The sequence below is a fragment of the Mustelus asterias genome, chromosome 18 (genome assembly GCF_964213995.1).
Source record: "Mustelus asterias chromosome 18, sMusAst1.hap1.1, whole genome shotgun sequence".
NCBI classification, from domain to species: Eukaryota; Metazoa; Chordata; class Chondrichthyes; order Carcharhiniformes; family Triakidae; genus Mustelus; species Mustelus asterias.
In genome coordinates this window covers 29,759,930-29,785,887 of record NC_135818.1, presented here as the reverse complement: position 1 = coordinate 29,785,887, position 25,958 = coordinate 29,759,930, and the positions used below count along the sequence as shown (strand labels likewise).

The 25,958-nt window shown below is 44.1% G+C and overlaps 1 protein-coding gene across 4 annotated transcripts in view; it reads left to right on the top strand.

Moving 5' to 3' along the window:
* The window catches only part of psen1 (presenilin 1), a 109,335-nt gene that overhangs the window by 54,481 nt on the left and 28,896 nt on the right, over positions 1–25,958 (top strand). For 2 of the 4 annotated variants that reach the window (XM_078233667.1, XM_078233666.1), the window contains exons 5-6: positions 2,869–2,936; positions 5,886–6,106. In XM_078233667.1, the coding sequence (XP_078089793.1) occupies positions 2,869–2,936; positions 5,886–6,106 (289 nt within the window). The remainder of the gene's footprint in view (positions 1–2,868; positions 2,937–5,885; positions 6,107–25,958) is intronic. The other 2 variants (XM_078233669.1, XM_078233668.1) reach the window with 1 other exon arrangement.

The window sequence follows — 25,958 nt, the reverse complement described above, 5'->3', positions numbered from 1 at the left end:
TGTCCCCTGCACATCACTGCTTTTAATTGCTCCTCTATTGATGGCCATGCCACCAGCTGAACTGCGCTCCTCCTCTTTCCACCTTTCCACCCCCCCGCCACATCTGTATCTTGCCATTTCTCCCTCCTGCCATCAGCCTACCTCCTTGACCCATCCTAATATCTCCTTGTGTGACTCATTGTCAAATTTTGACATCAGCAAATCATTTTCCTAGTTTCCAATTATCTGTAGACTAACCAAGTGGCCTTGGCTCTGATCCCAATGGCTGCTCCATACTGACTTCTTCCCATTATGAAGATGTTTTATTGAGGTCCATATTTTTCTTTCTCTGGTTTAGCCAACTTCCTGTCCACTTCAAAACTTCAGTCCCAATTAGCCTACAGGTGTGCAAATTTTTATAGACTAATTGCTTGAAGCATTTGCTAAAAAAATTTTAAAACCCAATTTAAAGAATGTCCACTGTCCACCAGGTTACTAATTACCTCATTCAACTTCAGTATAAGCCCGTAATTCTGTAAATCCATCCTGATCCTGTCTTATAGATCATAATTAGTGTTACAGGAGCCTCGGAGGAAAAAGCAGTACCACAAAAGTAGTAATATCTATTTGCTGGTGGGATAAGAATAGTGGGGTGAAGTATGTTATCGTATGGCTGGAGGAATGGTGTAGGAAGAAGGGTGTTAGTTTTGTGGAACCTAACCCGTTAGGGTCCTCCTGAGTAGGGGAGAATCTATTCAAAACGCACCACCACCTTGAGGGCAGTAAGGGGTTGGCAGAAAACACTGGCCTTGCCAATGACACTCATACCCTGTAAAGAACAAAATGAAGCATCTGAGAAAAAGGGAAAAGTGGGGTACTGCTGTTAGTATTGAGGAACAAGAACTGCTCCATTGAAATGGGCTCCACAAAAACCTGAGATGAAAGCAAGTTACTGTGGATATTGGAATCTGAAACAAAAACAGAAAATGCTGGGAAATCTCAGTAGGTCTATCGGCATCCGTGGTGAAAGAATAAAGCTAACGTTTTGAGTCTGAATATAACGGAGCTGGGGGTAGTATCAACATGGAGAGCTGGTTAATGGACAGGAAGCCAAGAATATGGATAAATGAGACATTTTTAGGTTGGCAGGTTATAACTGGTGGAGTTGCAAGGATCAGCTTTATACAATCTATATTAATGAGTTGGGTGAAGAGACTTGAGTCATGTATCCAAGTTTGTTGATGACACAGGTAGGTGGGAAGATGAGCTGTGAGGAGGACACAGGCTACAAAGAGATACCGCCAGGTTTAGTGAGTGGGCAACAAGGTGGCACATGGAACATAATGTGTGAGAGGTTATTCACTCTGGTAGCAAGAAATTAGAAAGCAGAGTATTTTTTAAAGGGCATGAATTTAAAGACTTGTGTCTACTTGTACAAGGAACACAAAGTTGGTGTGCAAACTCAAGCGGCTAGGAAGGCAAATGGAATGTTGGCCTTTATTTCTTTTTGCCAGATAGGATGGGCTGAGTTTACTTAGCTTCTCATTATAGAACAATGCTGTCATCCCAGGGACCAATCTACTGCCTCCAAGGCAAATATATCCCTTCTTAACTATGGAGACCAAAACAGCACACTACTCCAGTTGTGTTCTCAGCAAAGCACCAATTGTAGAAGGACTTCTTTATTCTTGTACTCCAATCCTCTTTCAATAAATCATTGAAATATGCAAATAGCTGAAGGGATTTGACAGGGTAGACATAGTCATTTCCCCTGGCTGGGGAATCTGGAACGCAGTCCCAGGATGAGGGTTGATTACTTTAAGACTGAGATGCAAAATTTCTTCACTCAGAGTTGTGAAGCTTTAGAATTGTCTACCTCAGAAGATTCTGAATGCTCTATTGTAGGGTATATTCAAAGATCAGATAAATAGACTTTTGACCTGTCAGAGAATGATTGGATATAGGGAGCAGTGTGGGAAGTAGAGTTGAAGCAGAAGATTAACCATGATCGCATTAAATGGTGGAGCAAGCTCAACAGGTCTACTGTTGTTCCTGTTCTTTATATTCCTATGGACAGTTTGCATCTCAACAGGGCTGGGACCTGTGACCCCGTGAAAACGTTAACTAGGGTAAAAGATTAAGCAAATCTGGCAGGGGGTGGATACCTGGGTGCAGCAAGAGAGGAGAGCACATCCAACTGAGAGCAGATGGGTCCCTTCTTAAAGTCATCTTTTAAAATATTGCAGTGCAGCTCTCTGTCAATCTTGCAGTGGAGGGTCAACCAAGATTAAATGCACCAGCCTCTGGAATGGGAGTTGAACCCTTCTGACTAAGAGGTGCTACCAATCTGGCCACGGCTTCAAAATCGCGTAGTATTTAGAGAACAGCACGGTGGCACAGTGGTTAACACTGCTGCCTCACAGCGTCAGGGATCCAGGTTCGAAGTGTGGAGGTCATTCTGTGGAGTTTGCACATTCTCCCCTTGTCTGCATGAATTTTCTCTGGGTGTTCTTGTTTCCTCCCACAGTCCAAAGATGTGCAGCCTAGGTGGATTAGCCATCCTAAATTGCCTCTTAGTGTCCAAAGATGATGATGTAGGTTAGCTGGATTAGCCATGGTAAATGTGTGGGGTTACAGGGGAGAGGGCCTGTCAGAGCCAGTGCAGATTTGATGGGCCGAATGGCCTCCTCTGTACTGTACAGATTATATGACTAAGACAAGCCATATAATTCAAGTGCCATCTGAAGAGCAGCATTGTCCCTTTCTTATCATTATGCCCTAGATATCAAAACCAAATTGTATTTTTATCAATTAATGTGGCCCTTTCAGAGAGGAAAATCAGCCAAGCTTTTTGATGCCTGAAGCCTTATCTTGGTCTTGTTTAAACAGGTCATTCATGGATGGCTGATAATCTCATCACTCTTGCTGCTTTTCTTTTTCTCATTCATCTATTTGGGGTAAGTTCAAACTTTTTGAAAAAAGATATATCTGCACAAGTGTTTTATCTCGTAGTTTGTCTGCCATAAAATCCTGATGCCATTTCCCTAATTGGAAGATTGAAAATGTTGTCAACTGTGATGAGGATAATCTTGAACTTCAAAATGACATAGACGTATTGGTGGATTGGGCAGGCAAGTGGCAGATGAAGTTCAATGCAGCGAAGTGTGAGGCAAGTCATTTTGGCAGCAAGAATGTGTAGGGACAGCACAAAATAAAAACCTATAAGAAGGTGCAGCAACAAAGCGACCTTTGTGTGTATTGAAGGTGATGGGGCATGTTGAGTGAGCAGTTAATATCCTAGGAGCATTGAATACACAAGTAAAGTGGTCATGTTGAACTTGTAGAACACCACATCTGGAGTACTGTGTCTAGTTTTGGTTGCCATACTTGAGAGTGAATGTGAAGGAATTGGAGAGAGTACAGAGGAGATTGCAAAAATGCTTCCAGGGCTAAAGAACTGTAGCCACGAGGATAGATTGGAGATGTTAGGACTGTTTTCCTAGGAGAAAAGAAGGCTGAGAGGAGACTTGATAGATGTAGTTAAAATCCTGAGGGGTATGGATAAGGTAAATAATGAGATACTGTTTCCACTTGAGAGCATCAAGAACTAGATGTCACAGATTCAAAATACTGAGCAAAAGAAGTAGATATGATGCAAGGGAAACTTCTTTCGCCCAAAGGGTGGTTGGAATTTGGAATAAAGTTCCTGACAGCAATGGACACAGGGTTAATCGAGGAATTCGAAAGGAATACAAAAAGAATTGGGGTGGCATGGTGGCACAGTGGTTAGTGCTGCTGCCTCACAGCACCAGGGACCCAAGTTCGATTCCCGGCTTGGGTCACTGTCTGTGTGGAGTTTGCACATCCTCCCTGTGTCTGTGTGGATTTCCTCCAGGTGCTCTGGTTTCCTCCCACAGTCCAAAGATGTGCGCGTTAGGTTGATTGGCCATGCCAAATTGCCCCTTAGTGTCAGGGGGACTACCTAGGGTAAATGCATGGGGTTATGGGGGTAGGGCCTGGGTGGGTGTGTGGTCGGTGCAGACTCAATGGGCTGAATGGCCTCCTTCTGCACTGTAGGATTCTGATCGTGAAATTGGATTGCTAATGGAAAATGAATATGTAAGGTTACTGAGGTAAGGCAGAGGAATGGGACTTTCAGCCTGTGCAGATTCAATGGGCTAATGGGTTCCTTCTGCCCTGTAAAGATTCTGCGATTCTGCAGTTGGTGGCAGTCTGGTTGTTGGAGCTGTTGAATGTTCCTTGAGAACCACAATTCCAGTTTTGGGTCTTGACTGAGTTGGCAGTATTAACAGGATTGGCTGGGTGAGTATCGAGCTCAAGGTCCAATTTAAGTACTGATGTTTGATGTGATAATATCAATAACCTCAAACTCTCCAGCAACTGAGAAAAGAGAACATAATGCCAGGGGAGAGATTAGAATGTGGGCCTGTAGGGAAATAATTTGTTTAATTTCTGGGCACCACACTTTAAGATGGTGAGAAGGCATTGGAGATAGTGCAGAAAAGACTCAGGAGAATGGTTCAAGGGATGAGGCGCTTCAGTTATGAAGTTAGATTGGAGAAATTGGGGTTGTTTTCCTTTGCGAAGAGAATTCTGGCTGAGGAGCTTTGATAGAGGTATTCAAAATCCATGTCCAAATGCAGTAAGAGCTGGACAGTGTCTGGGCTTGTGCTGACAAGTGGCAAACAACACTTGCACCACACAAGTGCCAGGTAATGATCGTCTCCAATAGGAGAGGATCTAATCGCCCCTTAACATTCCATGACATTACCATCGCTGAAACCCACATTGTCACCATCCTGTGGGGGGAGATTACTGATGACTAGAAACTGAACTGGACTAGCCATATAAATACTATGGCTACAGGTCAGAGAATAGGAATCTTGCAGCAAGTATCTCGCCTCTTGATTCCCAAAACCTGCCCACCATCTACAAAGCACAAATTGGATAATAAACCATGATCATACTGAATAGCAGAGTAGGCTCAAAGGGCCAAATGGCTTACTCCTATTTTTGATGTTTTTAATTCAGGAGTGTGGTTAAATACTTTTCATTTCCATGGATGAATGCAGCTCCAACAGCAGTCATGAGCTCGACACTATCCAGGACAAAGCAACCCGCTTGATTGGTCCCCATTCCACAAACATTTAATCCCTTTATCACAGGCGACAAGTGGCAGCAGTGTGTACCATCTACAAGCTGTACTGCGTGAACTCACTGAGGCTCCTTGAGCAACACCTTCTAAATGCACAACCGCTGCCATCTAGAAGGATAAAAGCAGCAGGTACCTAGGGACACCTCGACCTGGAGATTTCCCCTCCTAGTCGCTCACCATCCTGATTTGGAAGTATATTGCCATTCCTTCACTGTCACTGGGTCAAAATTCTGGAACTCCTTCCCTAACAGCACTGTGGGTGTATGTATACCTCAGACTGTAGCAGTTTAAGGCAGCAGCTCCCCACCTCGAGGGAACTAGGGATAGGCAATAAATGCTGGGTACCTTGATCCCATAAATGAAATTGTAAAAAATCATGACCTGGACAGTGTACTTATGGAGAATCTGTTCCCACTTGTGAAAGGATTGAGAATGAGAAGGCACTGATTTAAAGTAATTGCCTAAAGAAACAGAAGAGGAAAAACTTTTTCATGGCATGAGTAGCTGAGGTCTGAAATGCACTGCCCAAGTGTAGTGGAGGCATTCAAAAGGGAATTAGACTGCAATGTGAAAAGGAAGAATGTGCAGATCTATAGGGAGCGCACAGGGGAGTGGCACTAGGTGTGTTCCGTGGAGAATAGGTGTAGACACGATAGGCCAAATGGCAGCCTCCTGTGCTATAATAATTGAAATTAATTCAGTAAGCCAGAGTCAATTCATATCTCTTCAGGGAAGTCTTCAAAACCTACAATGTTGCCATGGATTACTTCACATTGGCTTTGGTGATCTGGAACTTTGGAGTAGTCGGGATGGTATGTATCCACTGGAAGGGGCCACTTCGACTCCAGCAGGCCTACTTGATCATGATCAGCGCTTTGATGGCTCTGGTTTTCATTAAATATCTCCCCGAATGGACTGCCTGGCTAATCCTGGCTGTGATTTCGATATACGGTAAGAACCAGTAATTAGAGTTCATGCTTGAATTTTGTCATGGACTGCTGATCAGGAAGAGATAAGTCCAGTTTACTCCCTCTTGAAGAGGGCTGGGTTGTGACAGAGTGAATGTGATGGTATTTGTAACTGCAGACTGTTAATTCTGATATTGGTGACCTAAATCTTAAAGCATTAAGTTTTTCAAAAGGTCTTTGTGGAACCTAATGGTTCTGATAACATGTGGCAAGTGAGGAAAAGTGTAACTTGTGGAAACCTGCCCTTCTGTAGGTCAGGTATTAAATAATTACCTGTGTGAATTGCATCAGCATAAATCTGCTTGTTCCCTTCTCAACCTTCAATCAAGTTGGCTTCTACCCTAAAGATGGATTGGGTGTCAGTCTGCAAGTCTTTACTAGTTTGTATTGGCACAGTTGTAAGTAGTGAGCCGGTTTAAGTGTACTGACATGTTTAGTCCAATGATTTGAAGGAAAGAAGGTAATCCAGGTCCATTCATAGCATTTTCTGGCACTACAAGTTGTAGCAATTTAGGAGTCCCAATGTCTTAAATTTTGTACAGCTTCACAAGTTGATTTGCAAATACAGAACAAATTCAACATCCCTTTTCACTATCTATTTGATGCTGTCCAATTTTTTTTGCTTTTTTAAAACAAAAAGAGAAAATAAGATCTGCTTGTATTCCGATTATGTGGAGATGCCGGTGTTGGCCTGGGGTAAACACAGTAAGAAGTCTCACAACACTAGGTTAAAGTCCAACAGGTTTATTTGGTAGCACAAGCCGCTAACTTTCAGAGCACTGCCCCTCCATCCGGTGAGTGGGAGTTCTGTTCACAAACAGGGCATATAAAGACACAAACTCAATTTACAAAATAATGGTTGGAATGCGAGTCTTTACAGGTAATCAAGTCTTAAAAGTACAGACAATGTGAGGGAGAGAGGGTTAAGCACAGGTTAAGGAGATGTGTATTGTCTCCAGCCAGGACAGTTAGTGAGATTTTGCAAGCCCAGGCAAGTCGTGGGGGTTACAGATAGTGTGACATGAACCCAAGATCCCAGCTGTCCTTGTGTGAGGAACTTGGCTATCAGTCATTGCTCAGCGACTCTGCCTTGTCATGTGTCGTGAAGGCCGCCTTGGAGAACACTTAGCCGAATATCAGAGGCCGAATGCCCGTGATCGCTGAAGTGTTCCCCAACAGGAAGAGAACACTCTTGCCTGGTGATTGTCGAGCGGTGTTCATTCATCCGTTGTCGTAGCGTCTGCATGGCCTCCCCAATGTACCATGCCGCGGGACATCCTTTCCTGCAGCATAAGTTTGCTGATCCACCTTGGATCAGCAAGTTTGCTGATGATACAAAGATTGGAGGTGTAGTGGACAGTGAGGAAGGTTTTCAAAGCTTGCAGAGGGATTTGGACCAACTAGAAAAATGGGCTGGAAAATGGCAAATGGAATTTAACGCAGACAAGTGTGAAATATTGCACTTTGGAAGGACAAACCAAAGAAGAACGTACAGGGTAAATGGTAGGACTCTGAAGAGTGCAGTTGAACAGAGGGATCTGGGAATACAGGTACAGAATTCCCTAAAAGTGACGTCACAGGTGGATAGGGTCGTAAAGAGTGCCTTTGGTACATTGGCCTTTATAAATCGGAGTATCGAGTATAAAAGTTGGAGTGTTATGGTAAGGTTTCCTCCGTGGGTTTCCTCCGGGTGCTCCGGTTTCCTCCCACAGTCCAAAGATGTGCGGGTTAGGTTGATTGGCCAGGTTAAAAATTGCCCCTTAGAGTCCTGAGATGCGTAGGTTAGAGGGAATAGCGGGTAAATATGTGGGGGTAGGGCCTGGATGGGATTGTGATCAGTGCAGACTCGATGGGCCGAATGGCCTCCTTCTGCACTGTAGGGTTTCTATGATTTCTATGGTTATATAAGGCATTGGTGAGGCCGAATTTGGAGTATTGTGTACAGTTTTGGTCACCTAGTTACAGGAAGGATGTAAATAAGATTGAAAGAGTGCAGAGAAGGTTCACAAGGATGTTGCCGGTACTTGAGAAGCTGAGTTACAGAGAGAGATTGAATAGGTTGGGACTTTATTCCCTGGAGCGTAGAAGATTGAGGGGAGATTTGATAGAGGTGTATAAGATTTTGATGGGTATAGATAGAGTGAATGCAAGCAGGCTTTTTCCGCTGAGGCTAGGGGAGAAAAAAACCAGAGGGCATGGGTTAAGGGTGAAAGGAGAAAAGTTTAAAGGGAATATTAGGGGGGGCTTCTTCACGCAGAGAGTGGTGGGAGTGTGGAATGAGCTGCCGGATAAAGTGGTAAATGCGGGGTCACTTTTAACATTTAAGAAAAACTTGGACGGGTTCATGGATGAGAGGGGTGTGGAGGGATATGGTCCAAGTGCAGGTCAGTGGGACTAGGCATAAAATGGTTCGGCACAGACAAGAAGGGCCAAAGGGCCTGTTTTTGAGCTGTAATTTTCTATGGTTCTAAGTACCATACACGGTATATGCACTTGCAACTCGGCCAGTGTTGTCTACTTGATACGCTGCAGGAAAGGATGTCACGAGGCATGGTACATTGGGGAGACCATGCAGACACTACGACAACGGGTGAATGAACACCGCTCGACAATCACCAGGCAAGAGTGTTCTCTTCCTGTTGGGGAACACTTCAGCGGTCACGGGCATTCGGCCTCTGATCTTCGGGTAAGCGTTCTCCAAGGCGGCCTTCACGACACATGACAACGCAGTGTCGCTGAGCAGAAACTGATAGCCAAGTTCCGCACACGAGGACTGCCTCAACCGGGATCTTGGGTTCATGTCACACTATCTGTAACCCCCATGACTTGCCTGGGCTTGCAAAATCTCCCTAACTGTCCCGGCTGGTGACAGTATACATCTCTTTAACCTGTGCTTAACCCTCTCTCCCTCACATTGTCTGTACCTTTCAGACTTGATTACCTGTAAAGACTCTCATTCCAACCATTATTTTGTAAATTGAGTTTGTGTCTTTATATGCCCTGTTTATGACCAGAACTCCCACTCACCTGATGAAGGGGCAGCGCTCCGAAAGCTAGTGGCTTGTGCTACCAAATAAACCTGTCGGACTTTAACCTGGTGTTGTGAGACTTATTACTGTGCCCACCCCAGTCCAACGCCGACATCTCCACATGATCACTATGAAGGTGGATAGTGTAGGTATAGAAATCAGAAAGGGCAACAGTGATACAATTGAACACATTAGTGTTGAGAGGGAGGAAGTGTTTTAATGGGCTTAAAAGTGGATAAATTCCTGGGCCTGGATGGAGAAGATTGCAGGAGCTCCAATCCTAATTTTCAAACCCTCTTCAAGCCACAGGAGAGGTACTGGAGGACAGCTAATGTGCCATTATTGAAAAAGGTAATTTACAGGCTAGTGGTAGGGAAATTATTGGAAAAAATTCTGGGGCAGAATTAATCTCCACTTGGAAAGGCCAGCATGAATCATGGATAGTCAGCGTGGCTTTGTCGGGGGGGATCATGTCTAACAAATTTGATTCAATTTTTCGAGGCGGTGACTAGTTGTGTAGGTGCAGGCAGTGCAGTTCATATAATCCCTATATTCACCCCATCGAGTTTGCACTGACACTCCAAAAGAGCACCTTACCCAGGTCCACCCTCCTACTTTATCCCCGTAACCCTGTGCATTCACCATAGCTAATCCACCTAACCTACAAATCTTTGGGCACTAAGGGATAATCCACCTAACTTGCACAGCTTTGGACTGAGGGAGGAAACTGGAGCACCCAGAAGAAACCCACTCAGACACTGGAAGAATGTGCTAACTCCACAGTCACCCAAGTCTGGAATCAAACCTGGGTCACTGGCACTGTGAAGCAGCAGTGCTAACCACTATGCCACCATGCTGTCCTTTGATGTAATCTACATGGACTTCAGTAAGGCTTTTGACAAGGTTCCACATGGGAGACTGATCAAGTAGGTAAGAGCCCATGGGATCCAGGGCAACTTGGCAAATTGGAGCCAAAATGGGCTTGGTGGCAGGATGCAGAGATTGATGGTCGAATGTTTTTGTAACTGGAAGTCTATGTCCAGTGGTGTATCACAGGGATCGGTGCTGGGTCCTTTGCTGTTTGTAATGTACATTGATGACCTAGACATGAATGTGGGGCATGAAATGACCAGCAAGTTTGCAGGTGACATGAAAATTGATGGTGTGGTAAATTGAGGTGGAAAGCCTTAGATTACAGGATGATATGGATGGGCTGGTCAGATGTGCAGAACAGTGGCAAATTAAATTTAACCCTGAAAAGTGTGAGGTGATGAATTTTGGGAGGATTAACGAGGCAAGGGGATACACAATGAACGGTAGGATACTAGGAAGCACAGGACCCTAGGGACCTTGGAGTGCATGTTCAAAGGTCCCTGAAGGCAGCAGGACAGATAGATAAAATGGTTAAGAAGGCATATGGAATACTTGCCTTTATTAGCCGAGACACAGAATATAAGTGCTGGGAGCTTATGAGGGAGCTGTATAAAATTCTATTTAGGCCACAGCTGGAGTTATGTGAGCAGGTCGATCACCACACTATGAGAAGGATGTGATTGCACTAGAGAAGGTGCAGAGCAGATTCATCAGAATGTTGTCTGGGCTGGCGCGCTTCAGTTATGAAGAGAGGCTGGTTAGGCTGGAGTTGTTTTCCTTGAAGCGGATAAAGTGTCAGAATTATGAGGGACATGGGATAGATTGGAAGAGCCCTTTTATCTTAGGGAGATCAATAACCAGGGGCATAGATTTAAGGTAAGGGGAAGGAGATTTAGAGGGAATTTGAGAGAAAACTTTTCATCCAAAGTGTGGTGGGAATTTGGAACTCTCTGCCTGAAAAGGTGGTAAAGGCAGGACCCCTCACAATATTCAGATGAGCGCTTGAAACGATATAGCATAAAGGATGCGGACCAAGTGCTGGAAAATGGGATTAGAATAAGTAGGTGCTTGATGGCCAGCGCAGACATGATGGGCCAAAGGGTGTCTTTCTGTGCTTTAAAATTCTATGACTCTAAACCCCCTCAGCATTAATCTCTCCTGCCAATTTATTACATATATCCATTAAATGTCCTAGCTAGGTGCCAGATTTTGATGGTGTGAATTTTGTGATTTCTCTGCTGCCCCTGATTCGGGGCTCTCGGTACTACGGGATATTTCCTAGCATTTTAATGTGGAATTTTTAGCAGATCAATGAAATGCCAGTGTACATATTCCGAGTCGGGTTGGGTGCGCTAGTGTGTCAGAATAACAATTCCTAAATACAAAGAAATTATTTTTTAAAAATTGTATTAAATAGCTTGGGAATGAGGTCAGAGTTAAATGCACTTAGTCATTTAACACTTCATTGCTGTTGAGAAAACAAACCAAACTACTGGCAATTGTCTTGTCAATAATTTATTTTTAACCACTCCACAAGTCAATCACTTAATTCCTCCTTGAATTGTTAAAACATTTGTCTCTCTTGATCCATTTTACCCCAAACCAGTCAAAATAAATCATAAGTCCTTGGGCTTTTTTAAATACTTTTCCAATTCAATCAAATCAAGTCCAATTCAGAGTCTCAACAAGTTGAGACATTTCTGATCCAGGCTGGCAAGACAGGGCAAGCGACCAAATTACCCTGTCCTGGGCCTGATCTACATGAGCCGAGCTGATTGGAGGAGGGGAAGCAATACCTCCTCCAAGACTTGAGCTCATTTGCATCTTAGCCAAAAGGCCGAGATACCGCTTTTAAAAATTGCTTCATATGAAACATATGAAGCTTCAATGTAACCTATTCCTATGTAAAAGGTACTTTATAAATGTAAATGACTTGATCCTAGAGCAGTTTCTTATTCCAGTGAAAACCCACTTCTTATTGCTTCTGACAAAACTTATTTTATTGAAGTTTTGTTTCAAGCGAAAGGGTTGAACAAAAATTTGCATCTTTCAGCAACAGTAAATGTATTTCAAATTACCCAAGTTAAGCAAAAGTGTTTAAATCCCTTTTGGATGATGTGGAATGTATGCAGCTGTCTATTGTTGGACTTTGGTATTGTTCTATTTTAGCAGGTGTGCTTGTGTTAAAGCAATTTGAATATTGTACACAATTCATTCATTCGACCTCTTAGTGCTTAAGGTTCTGAAGGGGTTAGGATTCCTAACCTTGCTAACTGTTGAAGACTGATCTGAACAAAGAACAGTACAGCACAGGAACAAGCCCTTCGGCTCCCCAAGCCTGCGCTGATCATGATGCCTGCCTAAACTAAAACCGTATGCACTTACAGAATCCGTATCCTTCCATTTCCATAATGTTTATGTATTCATCTAGATGCCCCTTAAATACCGCTATCGTACCTGCTCCCACCATCTCGTGGGGCAGCACGTTCCAGACATTCGCTACCCTGTGTAAAAAAAAAACTTGCCTCGCTTTTCCCCGCGCATTTTAAACCTATAGAACATAGAACATTACAGCGCAGTACAGGCCCTTCGGCCCTCGATGTTGCGCCGACCAGTGCGCCGACCAAAGCCCCTCTAATCTACACTATTCCAATATCATCCATATGTTTATCCAATAACCACTTGAACGCTCTCAGCGTTGACGAGTCCACCACTGCTGCAGGCAGGGCATTCCACGCCCTTACTACTCTCTGAGTAAAGAACCTACCTCGAACATCTGTCCTATATCTCTCACTCCTCAATTTAAAGCTATGTCCCCTCGTGCTAGCCAACATCATCCGAGGAAAAAGGCTCTCACTATCCACCCTATCTAATCCTCTGATCATCTTGTATGCCTCTATTAAGTCACCTCTTAACCTTCTTCTCTCTAACAAAAACAACCTCAAGCCCCTCAGCCTTTCCTCATACGATTTTCCCACCATACCAGGCAACATCGTGGTAAATCTCCTCTGCACCCTTTCCAACACTTCCACATCTTTCCTATAATGCGGCGACCAGAACTGTACGCAATACTCCAAATGCGGCCGCACCAGAGTTTTGTACAGTTGCAGCATGACCTCCTGGCTCCGAAACTCAATCCCTCTACCAATAAAAGCTAACACACCGTACGCCTTCTTAACAACCCTATCAACCTGGGTGCCAACTTTCAGGGATCTATGCACATGGACACCCAGATCCCTCTGTTCATCCACACTACCAAGTATCTTACCATTAGCCCAGTACTCTGTATTCCTGTTACTCCTTCCAAAGTGAATCACCTCACACTTTTCCGCATTAAACTCCATTTGCCACCTCTCAGCCCAGCTCTGCAGCTTATCTATGTCCCTCTGTAACCTGCCACTTCCCTCCGCACTGTCTACAACTCCACCGACTTTAGTGTCATCCGCAAATTTACTAATCCATCCTTCTACGCCCTCATCCAGGTCATTAATAAAAATGACAAACAGCAGTGGCCCCAAAACAAATCCTTGCGGTACACTGTCCCCGAGTACTTGACTTTTCTACCCGAGGAAAGAGTATCTGACTATCCACTCTGTCCATGCCACTCATAATCTTGTAAACCTCTATCAGATTGTTCCAGTGAGAACAAACTGAGTTTAGCCAACTTTCCACATAGCGAATACCCTCCAGACCAGGCAACATCCTGGTAAACCTCTTCTGTCCTCTCCAAAGCATCTACATCCTTCTGGTAACTAAGGAGGTAACTAAGTGTGTTGATGAAGGTAGGGCAGTTGATGTCATATACATGGATTTTAGTAAGGCGTTTGATAAGGTCCCCCATGGTCGGCTTATGATGAAAGTGAGGAGGTGTGGGATAGAGGGAAAGTTGGCCGATTGGATAGGTAACTGGCTGTCTGATCGAAGACAGAGGGTGGTGGTGGATGGAAAATTTTCGGATTAGAGGCAGCTTGCTAGCGGAGTGCCACAGGGATCAGCGCTTGGCCCTCTGCTCTTTGTGATTTTTATTAATGACTTAGAGGAGGGGCTGAAGGGTGGATCAGTAAATTTGCTGATGACACCAAGATTGGTGGAGTAGTGGATGAGGTGGAGGGCTGTTGTAGGCTGCAAAGAGACATAGATAGGATGCAAAGCTGGGCTGAAAAATGGCAAATGGAGTTTAACCCTGATAAATGTGAGGTGATTCATTTTGGTAGGACAAATTTAAATGTGGATTACAGGGTCAAAGGTAGGGTTCTGAAGACTGTGGAGGAACAGAGAGATCTTGGGGTCCATATCCACAGATCTCTAAAGGTTGCCACTCAAGTGGATAGAGCTGTGAAGAAGGCCTATAGTGTGTTAGCTTTTATTAACAGGGGGTTTGAGTTTAAGAGCCGTGGGGTTATGCTGCAACTGTACAGGACCTTGGTGAGACCACATTTGGAATATTGTGTGCAGTTCTGGTCACCTCACTATAAGAAGGATGTGGAAGCGCTGGAAAGAGTGCAGAGGAGATTTACCAGGATGCTGCCTGGATTGGAGGGTAGGTCTTATGAGGAAAGGTTGAGGGAGCTAGGGCTGTTCTCTCTGGAGCGGAGGAGGCTGAGGGGAGACTTAATAGAGGTTTATAAGATGATGAAGGGGATAGATAGAGTGAACGTTCAAAGACTATTTCCTCGGGTGGATGGAGCTATTACAAGGGGGCATAACTATAGGGTTCGTGGTGGGAGATATAGGAAGGATATCAGAGGTAGGTTCTTTACGCAGAGAGTGGTTGGGGTGTGGAATGGACTGCCTGCAGTGATAGTGGAGTCAGACACTTTAGGAACATTTAAGCGGTTATTGGATAGGCACATGGAGCACACCAGGATGATAGGGAGTGGGATAGCTTGATCTTGGTTTCAGATAAAGTTCGGCACAACATCGTGGGCCGGAGGGCCTGTTCTGTGCTGTACTGTTCTATGTTCTATGGTAGTATGGTGACCAGAATTGTACACAATATTCCAAATGAGGCCTAAGGTTCTGTACAGCTGCTGCTTGGCCTGCCAACGTTTATACTGATTGCCCCGACTGATGTCGGCAAGCATGCATATGCTTTCTGGACTACCTTATCCACCTGCATTGCCACTTTCTGTGATCGGTAGACATTTACGCCCAGATCTCTCTGCTTGTCAATATTCATGAGTTCTACCATTTACTGTATAATTCCTATATGCATTGGACCTTCCAAAATGCATTACCTCACATTTGTCCAGATTAAACTCCATTAAACACCGGGACGGCATGGTGGCACAGTGGTTAGCACTGCTGCCTCACAACTCCAGAGACCTGGGTTTGATTTCTGGCTTGGATCACTGTGTGGAGTTTGCATATTCTCTCCGGTTCTGTGTGGTTTCCTCCAGGTGCTCCAGTTTCCTCCCACAGTCCAAAGATGTGCGGGTTAGGTTGATTGGCCATGCTAAATTGCCCCTTAGTGTCTCAGGATGTGTACATTAGAGGGATTAGCGGTGTAAATATGTGGAGTTACAGGGATAGGGCCTGGGTGGGATTGTGGTCAGTGCAGACTCGATGGGCCGAATGGCCTCCTGCACTGTAAGGTGTCTATGATTCTGCCCCCTCCCAATTTACAGTCGCCCTGTTTTTGCTTCCAAAGTGAATAACCTCACATTTATCCAAATTGTACTGCATCTGCCATTAATTTCCCACTCGCCCAATCTGTCCAGATCATTAGAATCATAGAGGTTTACAGCATGGAAACAGGCCCTTCAGCCCAACTTGTCCATGCCGTCTTTTTTTTAAACCCCTAAACTAATCCCAATTGCCTGCATTTGGCCCATATTCCTCTATACCCATCGTACCCATGTAACTATCTAAATGCTTTTTAAAAGTCAAAATTGTACCCGCCTCTACTACTACCTCTGGCAGCTTGTTCCAGACACTCTCCACCCTCTGTGTGAAAAAAATTGCCCCTCTGGACACTTTTGTATCTCTCCCCTCTCGCCTTAAACCTATGCCCTCTAGTTTTAGACTCCCCTACCTTTGGGAAAAGATATTGACTATCTAGCTGATCTGTGCCCCTCATTATTTTATAGACCTCTAAGATCACCCCTCAGCCTCCTACGCTCCAGAGAAAAAAGTCCCAGTCTATCCAGCCTCTCCTCATAACTCAATCCATCAAGTCCCGGTAGCATCTTAGTAAATCTTTTCTGCACTCTTTCTAGTTTAATAATATCCTTTCTATAATAGGGTGACCAGAATTGCACACAGTATTCCAAGTGTGGCCTTACCAATGTCTTGTACAACTTCAACAAGACATTTCAACTCCTGTATTCAATGTTCTGACCGATGAAACCAAGCATGCCGAATGCCTACTTCACCACTCTGTCCACCTGTGACTCCACTTTCAAGGAGCTATGAACATGTACTCCAAGATCTCTTTGTTCTGTAACTCTCCCCAATGCCCTACCATTAACTGAGTAAGTTCTGCCCTGGTTCAATCTACCAAAATGCATCACCTCGCATTTGTCTAAATTAAACTCCATCTGCCATTCGTCAGCCCATTGGCCCAATTGAACAAGATCCTGTTGCAATTGGAGATAACTTTCTTCGCTGTCCACTATGCCACCAATCTTGGTATCATCTGCAAACTTACTAACCATGCCTCCTATATTTTCATCCAAATCATTGATATAAATGACAAATAACAGTGGACCCAGCACTGATCCCTGAGGCACACCGCTGGTCGCAGGCCTCCAGGTTGAAAAACAATTCTCTACAACCACCCTCTGGCTTCTGTCAAGAACAGTAAGAAGTTTAACAACACCAGGTTAAAGTCCAACAGGTTTATTTGGTAGCAAAAGCCACACAAGCTTTCGGAGCTGCAAGCCCCTTCTTCAGGTGAAGAAGGGGCTTGCAGCTCCGAAAGCTTGTGTGGCTTTTGCTACCAAATAAACCTGTTGGACTTTAACCTGGTGTTGTTAAACTTCTTACTGTGTTTACCCCAGTCCAACGCCGGCATCTCCACATTCTGTCAAGAAGCCAATTTTGTATCCATTCAGATACCTCACTCTGGATTCCGTGAGATTTAACCTTATAGAAACCTAGAAACCCTACAGTACAGAAAGAGGCCATTCGGCCCATCGAGTCTGCACCGACCACAGTCCCACCCAGGCCCTACCCCCATATCCTTACATATTTACCCACTAATCCCTCTAACCTACGCATTCCAGGACACTAAGGGCAATTTTTAGCACAGCCAATCAACCTAACCCGCACATGTTTGGACTGTGGGAGGAAACCGGAGCACCCAGAGGAAACCCACGCAAACACGAGGAGAATGTGCAAACTCCACACAGACAGTGACCCAAGCCGGGAATCGAACCCAGGTCCCTGGAGCTGTGAAGCAGCAGTGCTAACCACTGTGCTAGCGTGCCGCCCTTATGCAACAACCTACCATGTGGTACGTTGCCAAAGGCCTTGCTAAAGTCCATGTAGACAACATCAACTGCACTGCCCTCATCTGCCGCCTTGGTTACCCCTTCAAGAAACTAAATCAAATTTGTGAGACATGACTTTCCACTCACAAAGCCATGCTGACCGTCCCTAATCAGTACTTGTGTCTCTAAATGCCTGTAGATCCTGTCTCTCATAATACTTTCCAACAATTTACCCACCACAGATGTGAGGCTCACTGGCCTGTAGTTCCCAGGCTTTTCTCTGCAGCCCTTTTTAAACAAAGGCACAACATTTGCCACTCTCCAATCTTCAGGCGCCTCACCCATGACTATTGATGATTCAAATACCTCAGCTCGGGGACCCGCAATTTCCTCCCTAGCCTCCCACAATGTCCTGGGATACACTTCATCAGGTCCCGGGGATTTATCTACCACAGACTCCCCCAATTAATCATTCTGAAGAATATCTGCATCCTCGTCACAGTTCACCCTCCCGCCCAACTTGGTATCATCTGCAAACTTTGAGATGTTACCTTTTGTACCCTCATCCAAATCATTAATATGAATAGTTGGGGTCCCAGCACCAATCCCTGTGGCACCCCACTAGTTACTGCCTGCCAATTTTAAAAAACACCCATTAATCCCTACTCTTTGTTTCCCCTCTGCCAACCAGTTCTCTATCCATCTCAATACACTTCCCCCAATCCCATACTCTTTTTAATCTTGCACGATAATCTCTTGTGCGGGACTTTGTCAAAAGCTTTCTGAAAGTCCAAATATGCCACATCTACTGGTTCCCCCTTGTCAACTCTACTAGTTACATCTTCAAAGAATTCCAACAGATTTGTCAAGCATGATTTTCCCTTCATAAATCCATGCTGACTGTCTGATCTTGCTAATGCTCTGCTATAAAGTCCTTAAATGAATTCAAGAATTTTCCCCACTGCCGACATTCAGCTTACTGGCCTAGAATTCCCTGTTTTCTCTTCACCTCCCTTTTTGAATATTGGAGTGACACTAGCTACCCTCCTATTTTCATGGACTGTTCCAGAGTCTATAGAATCCTGGAAGATGACCACCAATACATCCACTATTTCTAGAGTCACTTCCTTAAGTACTCTGGGATGTAGGTTATCAGGCCCTGGGGATTTATCTGCCTTCAATCCCATCAATTTTCCCAGCACCATTTCTCTACTAATGTTGATCTCCCTCAGTTCTTCCCTCTCTCTAAATCTTGCATTCTCCAACATTTCTGGCATTTGATTTGTGTTCTCTTTTGTGAAGACAGAACCAAAGTATGTATTCAGTTGCTCGGCCATTTCTTTGTCCCCTATTATCCATTCCCCCATTTCTGTCTATAGGGGACCTACATTTCTCTTCACATATGTATAGAAACTCTTCGTGTCAGTCTTTATGTTCCCTGCAAGTTTACTTTCATACTGTATTTTCCCCTTCTTAATCAATTCCTTGGTCCTCCTTTGCTGAATTCTAAACTGCTCCCAATCCTCAGACCTATTATTTTTCTTGGCCAATCTATATGCTTCTTCCTTAGATCGGATACTCTCTCATTTCCTTTGTAAGCCATGGATTGGCCCTCTTAGCCATTTTGCTGCAGTTCCTCCACGTGTTCCTTGAATGGTTGCCATTGCCTATCCACTGTCATCCCTTTAAGTAACTCCCCAACCTATCAAGGCCAACTCATACCTCATATCCTCATCGTGTTTATTAAGATTCAACACCCTAGTCTCCGAATCAACTTCTTCACTCTCCATCTTGACAAAAAATTCTATCATGCTATGGTCACTCATTCCCAAGCGGTCTCGTACAGCTAGATTGGTAATGATTCCCTTCTCATTACACAGTACCCAGTTTAAGATGGCCTGCTCTCTAGTTGGTTCCTCCACATATTGGTCAAGAAAACCATCCCGTATACACTCCAGGAATTCCTCCTCCAAGGCATTGTGGCTAATTTGATTTACCCAATCTATGTGCAGATTAAAATCACCCATGATCACTGATATTCCCTTATCACATGCATCTCTAATTTTGTGCTTAATGCCATTCCCAACATCACCACTGCAGTTTGGGGGTCTATAGATGACACCGACTAATTTTTTTGCCCCTTGATATTTCTCAACTCTACCCATACAGACTCCATGTTGTCAGAGCTAATATCCTTTTTCACTATTGTGTTAATTTCCTCTTTAACCAGTAGTACCACTCCACCACCTTTTTGTTTATACCTGTCCTTCCTAAATGTTGCATACTCTGGGATATTCAATTCATACCCCTGGTCACCCTGCAGCCATGTTTCCGTAATCCCAATCGTATCGTACCCATTTACATTTTTCTGCGCGATTAATTCATCCAGTTTATTGCAAATGCTCCGCGCATTAAGGCACTTGGGCATTTATGGGAAGAGGGCCTGGGTGGGATTGTTGTCAGTGCAGGCTGATGGGCCGAATGGCCTCCTCCTGCACTGTAGGGATTCTAAAACTATCCGCAGCTAGGAATAGGATAATTTATTTAAATGGAAACCAACAGTTAATCTGTATTTCGCAAAGAGCTCATTGGAGCTGGCTGACGTCTGTTTTCAAATTGTTAGCTACGGGAGTTGTGATGGCCAGCTTCAATCAGCTGTAAAACAGACGAAGTGGCCAGTGCTCAGAGGCACTCTGACGATATAGCATGGATGATGTAAATGTGTGGAATGTAACTTATGCTGATTTTTTTAACCTTTTAAGGAAGCATTTAATGTGGTGCTCTGTACTTTAAAACATGTAACCTCTTGTACATCTTAAAAGATGTATTACACTAAATTTGGCACTTTGGAGTGAATTAATAGTCAATATTTTGCCATAAAATATATATAGTATGTAATGGTAAAGTAGCCATAGCCCCAGATGACTGTAGGCTGCTCTCCCCTTTTTGAGGGGCAGAGCTGACTTGGTGGTGATTTAACCTGAGTGTCACCATACCTCAGGCGAGGAGCAAGGTTGAGAAGGCCGGCCTTCATGAATAACCTGACCCAGTACAGGAATTGAACCTGCACTGTTGGCATTGCTCTGTATCACCTACCAGCTGTCCAACCAGCCGATGTGTAAATCTTGATGAGGTCTTGTGAAGGGGAGGTCGTGTCTCACGAACTTGATCGAGTTTTTCGAGGAAGGGACAAAGATGATTGATGAGGGTAGGGCAGTGGATGTTGTCTACATGGACTTCAGTAAGGCCTTTGACAAGGTCCCTCATGGCAGACTGGTGCAGAAGGTGAAGTCGCATGGGATCAGAGGTGAGCTGGCAAGGGGATACAAAACTGGCTCGGTCAAAGAAGACAGTGGAAGGGTGCGTTTCTGAATGGAGGGCTGTGACAAATGGCGTTCCTCAGGGATCGGTGCTGGGACCTTTGCCATTTGTAATATATATATAAAGGATTTGGAGGAAAATGTAACTGGATTGATTAGTAAGTTTGCAGATGACACAAAGGTTGGTGGATTTGCAGATAGCGATGAGGACCATCAGAGGATACAGCAGAATATAGATCAGTTGGAGACTTGGGTGGAGAGATGGCAGATGGAGTTTAATCCGGACAAATGTGAGGTAATGCATTTTGGAAGGTCTAATACAGATAGGAAATATACAGTAAATGGCAGAATCCTTAGGAGTATTGATAGGCAAAGGGATCTGGGTGTACAGGTACACAGGGCACTGAAAGTGGCAATGCAGGCGGAGAAGGTAGTCAAGAAGGCATATGGCATGCTTGCCTTCATCGGCCAGGGTATTGAGTTTAAAAATTGGCAAGTCATTTTGCAGCTTTATAGAACCTTAGTTAGGCCGCACTAGGAATATAATGTTCAATTCTGGTCGCCACGCTACCAGAAGGATGTGGAGGCTTTGGAGAGGGTACAGAAAAGATTTACCAGGATGTTGCCTGGTATGGAGGGCATTAGATATGAGGAGAGGTTGAAGAAACTTGGTTTGTTTTCACTGGAGCGACGGAGGTTGAGGGGAGACCTGATAGAAGTCTACAAGATTATGAGAGGCATGGACGGAGTGGATAGTCAGAAGCTTTTTCCCAGGGTGGAAGAGTCAATTACTAGGGGACACAGGTTTAAGGTGTGAGGGGCAAGGTTTAAAAGAGATGTACGAGGCAGATTTTTTACACAGTGGTGGGTGCCTGGAACTCGTTGCCGGGGGAGGTAGTGGAAGCGGATACGGTAGTGACTTTTAAGGGGCATCTTGACAAGTACATGAATGAGATGGGAATAGAGGGATATGGTCCCCGGAAGGGTAGGCGGTTTTAGTTAAGTCGGGCAGCATGGTCGGTGCAGGCTTGGAGGGCCGAAGGGCCTGTTCCTGTGCTGTAATGTTCTTTGTTCTTTTTCTTGGACTGTGAAGATGATGAGGATATTATCCTCTGGAAACCTACTGCAGCTCAACCTGATTCTTCCTTCAATTACCTACACGTATAGTTAAGAGATGTGATCAAGGAGGTCAGGCTTTCTTTCCTGATTCTCCCTGCTTTCATATGGTCATGTTCAGGACAATAGTTACCCTCATTTCAAACTGACTGACCTTAATTTGAGTCATAGAAAATGATTGGTATTTATTCTCTACCTAATGCTTTTGAGGGCAACAAGGATTAACTGCACTATGTAGGACTCGGTGGGCCAACATAGAGAATGGCAGTTCTCTCCTTGAAAGAAATTAGTAATCCAGTTAGATTTTTACAACAATGTGGCAGATTTCATGGCCACTTTTATCTATTGACAGCCCACACATGACACGCGACTAAATTTAGTTTCACAATTTGTCCTGATGGGATTTATGCCCACAACCCTGAAGTTTGTTAAGGCCGTAAATTCATTGACTCAAACAAGCCCAAACTAGTGTTTTAACTACCTTTGCTGGAATCCATGTGGTCGTGCATTTCTCTGAATTGTGACAAATATTCTGTGCTGAATCATTTAGCTTAAGATTCGGTTTTTGATATTAATTCTCACAACTTCAGTGATTCTGTGAATCGGAACAATGCTCAGAAAAGGGTGTGGCGGTGTCACTGGCTGCTAAATCGATTCAACCATTAAATCCAATTTTGTGATTGGTTTACAGAGAGCCAACTGTTTGTTGAATGCTCTGTGTCTGATCAGTGTCTGTTAGAGTCTCCCTGCGGAGCGCTCTCTGACTGATCAGTGTGAACTGGAGCCGCCCTCCTTTAGGCATCAACCACTGGCAATATGTACTTTGGGAAAAGATTTATTTCCTAAATGGTCACATGATAAAAAATAGATGGTTGGAACTCAGACTCTATTGTGTTGTACTATTCACTCCTTAAGCTATGTTAATGTGACACATGAGAGCATTTTAATGTTTTCAATTTATGCAGGTCGGTTTTGCAGAGATACCCAGAACAGCTGAAATTACAATTCCACCCCGGTTGTTAAATATTCTCATAGCTACTCGTTCCTACTGATGAATATTCCTATTTCACCCGTTTAAAGTGGTATTCAAGACTTGCCCTTTGTTGTCTGTTAATAGGGGAGGGGAATGTCTCTAGAATTCCCAAAGTCTTTTCAAAAGCAAGTGCCAAAACCCCACACAGCTAGTTATCTGTTTAAAAATAATTAAAAATAGCAGATACAAAACACCTTCCCTGAAGTGGGCTCCCCAGATGAATAGATTATTTATTACATCTACGTATTCAGGTACATTCATATTGGGATGTTCTTGTGAGGTAGATTAAAGCTTTGAACATTAAACGTAATGGTCCTTTTATTGTGATATTTTTCCTTGCAAGCCTCCATTTGCCACTAACAGTGCAGGAGGATTCAAAGAATGGAGACCTTGGAGGGATACACAGCTAATTTGGCTCTAATCATAGCTGAAAGTGCATTGTAGATTCTATCGAGCCTGCACCGATGACAATCCCACCCAGGCACTATCCCTGTAACCCCACATTTACCCTCCCAATTCTCCTGACACTAAGGGGCAATTTATCATGGCTAACAACCTAACCCACACATCTTTGGACTGTGGGAGGAAACCGGAACAGACACAAGGAGAACGTGCAAACTCCACACAGACAGTTAACTGAAGCTGGAATCAAACCCGGGTCCCTGGCACTGAGGCATCAGTGTTAACCACTGTACCACCATTCCGCCCTGTTCAATCCATTGAGAAGCAATGTGTAGAGAGAGCCCAGGCTCATAGTTCAGGAAACTGCATGTGTAAAAAAAATATTGAACTGTAGTGGTTCAGTAATATGAAGGTTGAGTTTCAAAAACCTAATTCCTTTCTTGCCTGGAAACTTTCTGAAAGTTATGATGGAGAGAGATTTCCGTTTAAGCACACGAGGTAAACCTGTTAACCGGCTGTCATTTAATTCTGTAGCTGTGCCATTTAATGTGGCAGTTAGTAATAGAGCACACTGGTCCTGACAACTGTTGCTACAACAACCATCAGCATGGCTGATGTATGCCTTTAATTTCTTTAAAAAAAGCCCTTTGCCTGGCAGTCTGATTTATGGGGAAAAGTCACATGATAAATACCTTTCAGGATTTAGTAGAAGCTGAACAAAGACTAGCTATCCCAGGATTTTAACAAGTGCCAATAAACATGTAGAACAGCATAGAATGGAGTTCCTGAATGGAGAAGACAGGAAGCAAAGTACTGCACAAGATAAAGGAAAGGAAATCATCAGTGATGGAAGATGCTAGCAAGTGGCACTTAAAGCCAGTAACCTGCTCACCAATGTTCGAGTGACACTTGCTAGCATCTTCATCACTGATTATTACAAATGTACTGATAGGGTGGTATAACTCATCAACAATCTCAGAATATAAAAGCACTTTGCAGCAAAATAGTGCGAAGTATCTGTGTCTTGAGGAAATCGCAGTTTTGTGGTCAAAACCTGAAGCTCCTTCCGAAAGCACTGTTTGTGTTCCTGACACCAGATACAACTGTGGTTCAAGAAAGTGCCTCTCCATCACCTACCTTCTGAAGCCAAATTAGGGATGGGCAATGAATGCTGACCTTGCCAGATTTGCTCATATCCCATTAATAAAACCAGTTTGGGCAAGAACCCTTAGGAAGAATATTCTTTTTTAGAAGAATACTAAAGCCGATGTGAAAAGAAGTCTGATCTAGAACATAGAACAGTACAGCACAGAACAGGCCCTTCGGCCCACGATGTTGTGCCGAACTTTATCTGAAACCAAGATCAAGCTATCCCACTCCCTATCATCCTGGTGTGCTCCATGTGCCTATCCAATAACCGCTTAAATGTTCCTAAAGTGTCTGACTCCACTATCACTGCAGGCAGTCCATTCCACACCCCAACCACTCTCTGCGTAAAGAACCTACCTCTGATATCCTTCCTATATCTCCCACCATGAACCCTATAGTTATGCCCCCTTGTAAAGCTCCATCCACCCGAGGAAATAGTCTTTGAACGTTCACTCTATCTATCCCCTTCATCATTTTATAAACCTCTATTAATTCTCCCCTCAGCCTCCTCCGCTCCAGAGAGAACAGCCCTAGCTCCCTCAACCTTTCCTCATAAGACCTACCCTCCAAACCAGGCAGCATCCTGGTAAATCTCCTCTGCACTCTTTCCAGCACTTCCACATCCTTCTTATAGTGAGGTGACCAGAACTGCACGCAATATTCCAAATGTGGTCTCACCAAGGTCCTGTACAGTTGCAGCATAACCCCACGGCTCTTAAACTCTAACCCCCTGTTAATAAAAGCTAACAGGCCTTCTTCACAGCTCTATCCACTTGAGTGGCAACCTTTAGAGATCTGTGGATATGGGCCCCAAGATCTAGCTTGGTTATTTGCAAAGAGCCTACCAAATTATCCACTGTCTGACCATCACCCAGACCTTCTTGCAGCAATATTGGGAGAAATTAAGCCACTGCATTCTGCTGCTGCTGTTTACATGCTCTGAACTTAATCCCATCTGCATCCCTCACGATTAACAAGCTAAGGTTGGAAGTGTGCAATCTTTGACTTCCTCTGCTTGGCTCTCAGCTAAATCTTCTTCCCAACATCTGTTCTTGGGACCACCTTCCATCCTGTAATATCTGTCAGCTTCACCTTTACCACTCTACCCCATCCCCCTTTTACCTTATGTCCAATTTGCTCCTTCACCTCCTCTGAACTCCATGTCGACTTGTCTCTGCCACAAACGTTTTCAGTACTCTATAGCCAAATCCCATGCCCCATTCACCTTTGTCATTGTCTATGGTGTACCAGCAAATTAACTTTAACATCTGTCTTTGTTTTAAATCGATCAAACCCTTTTTCCATTCTACCTCCGTAATTTCCAGTGCTTAGATCATAAATTATTGAAAAACCATCATGGCAGCAAATGCGAAATTGTGATGCTGATACAAATAAAACGAATAATTATAATGATTGACATAATTGTAGGCAACCATAAAAATAAGATTAAGATGCAAAAAAAAGGATTGTACAAGAATGA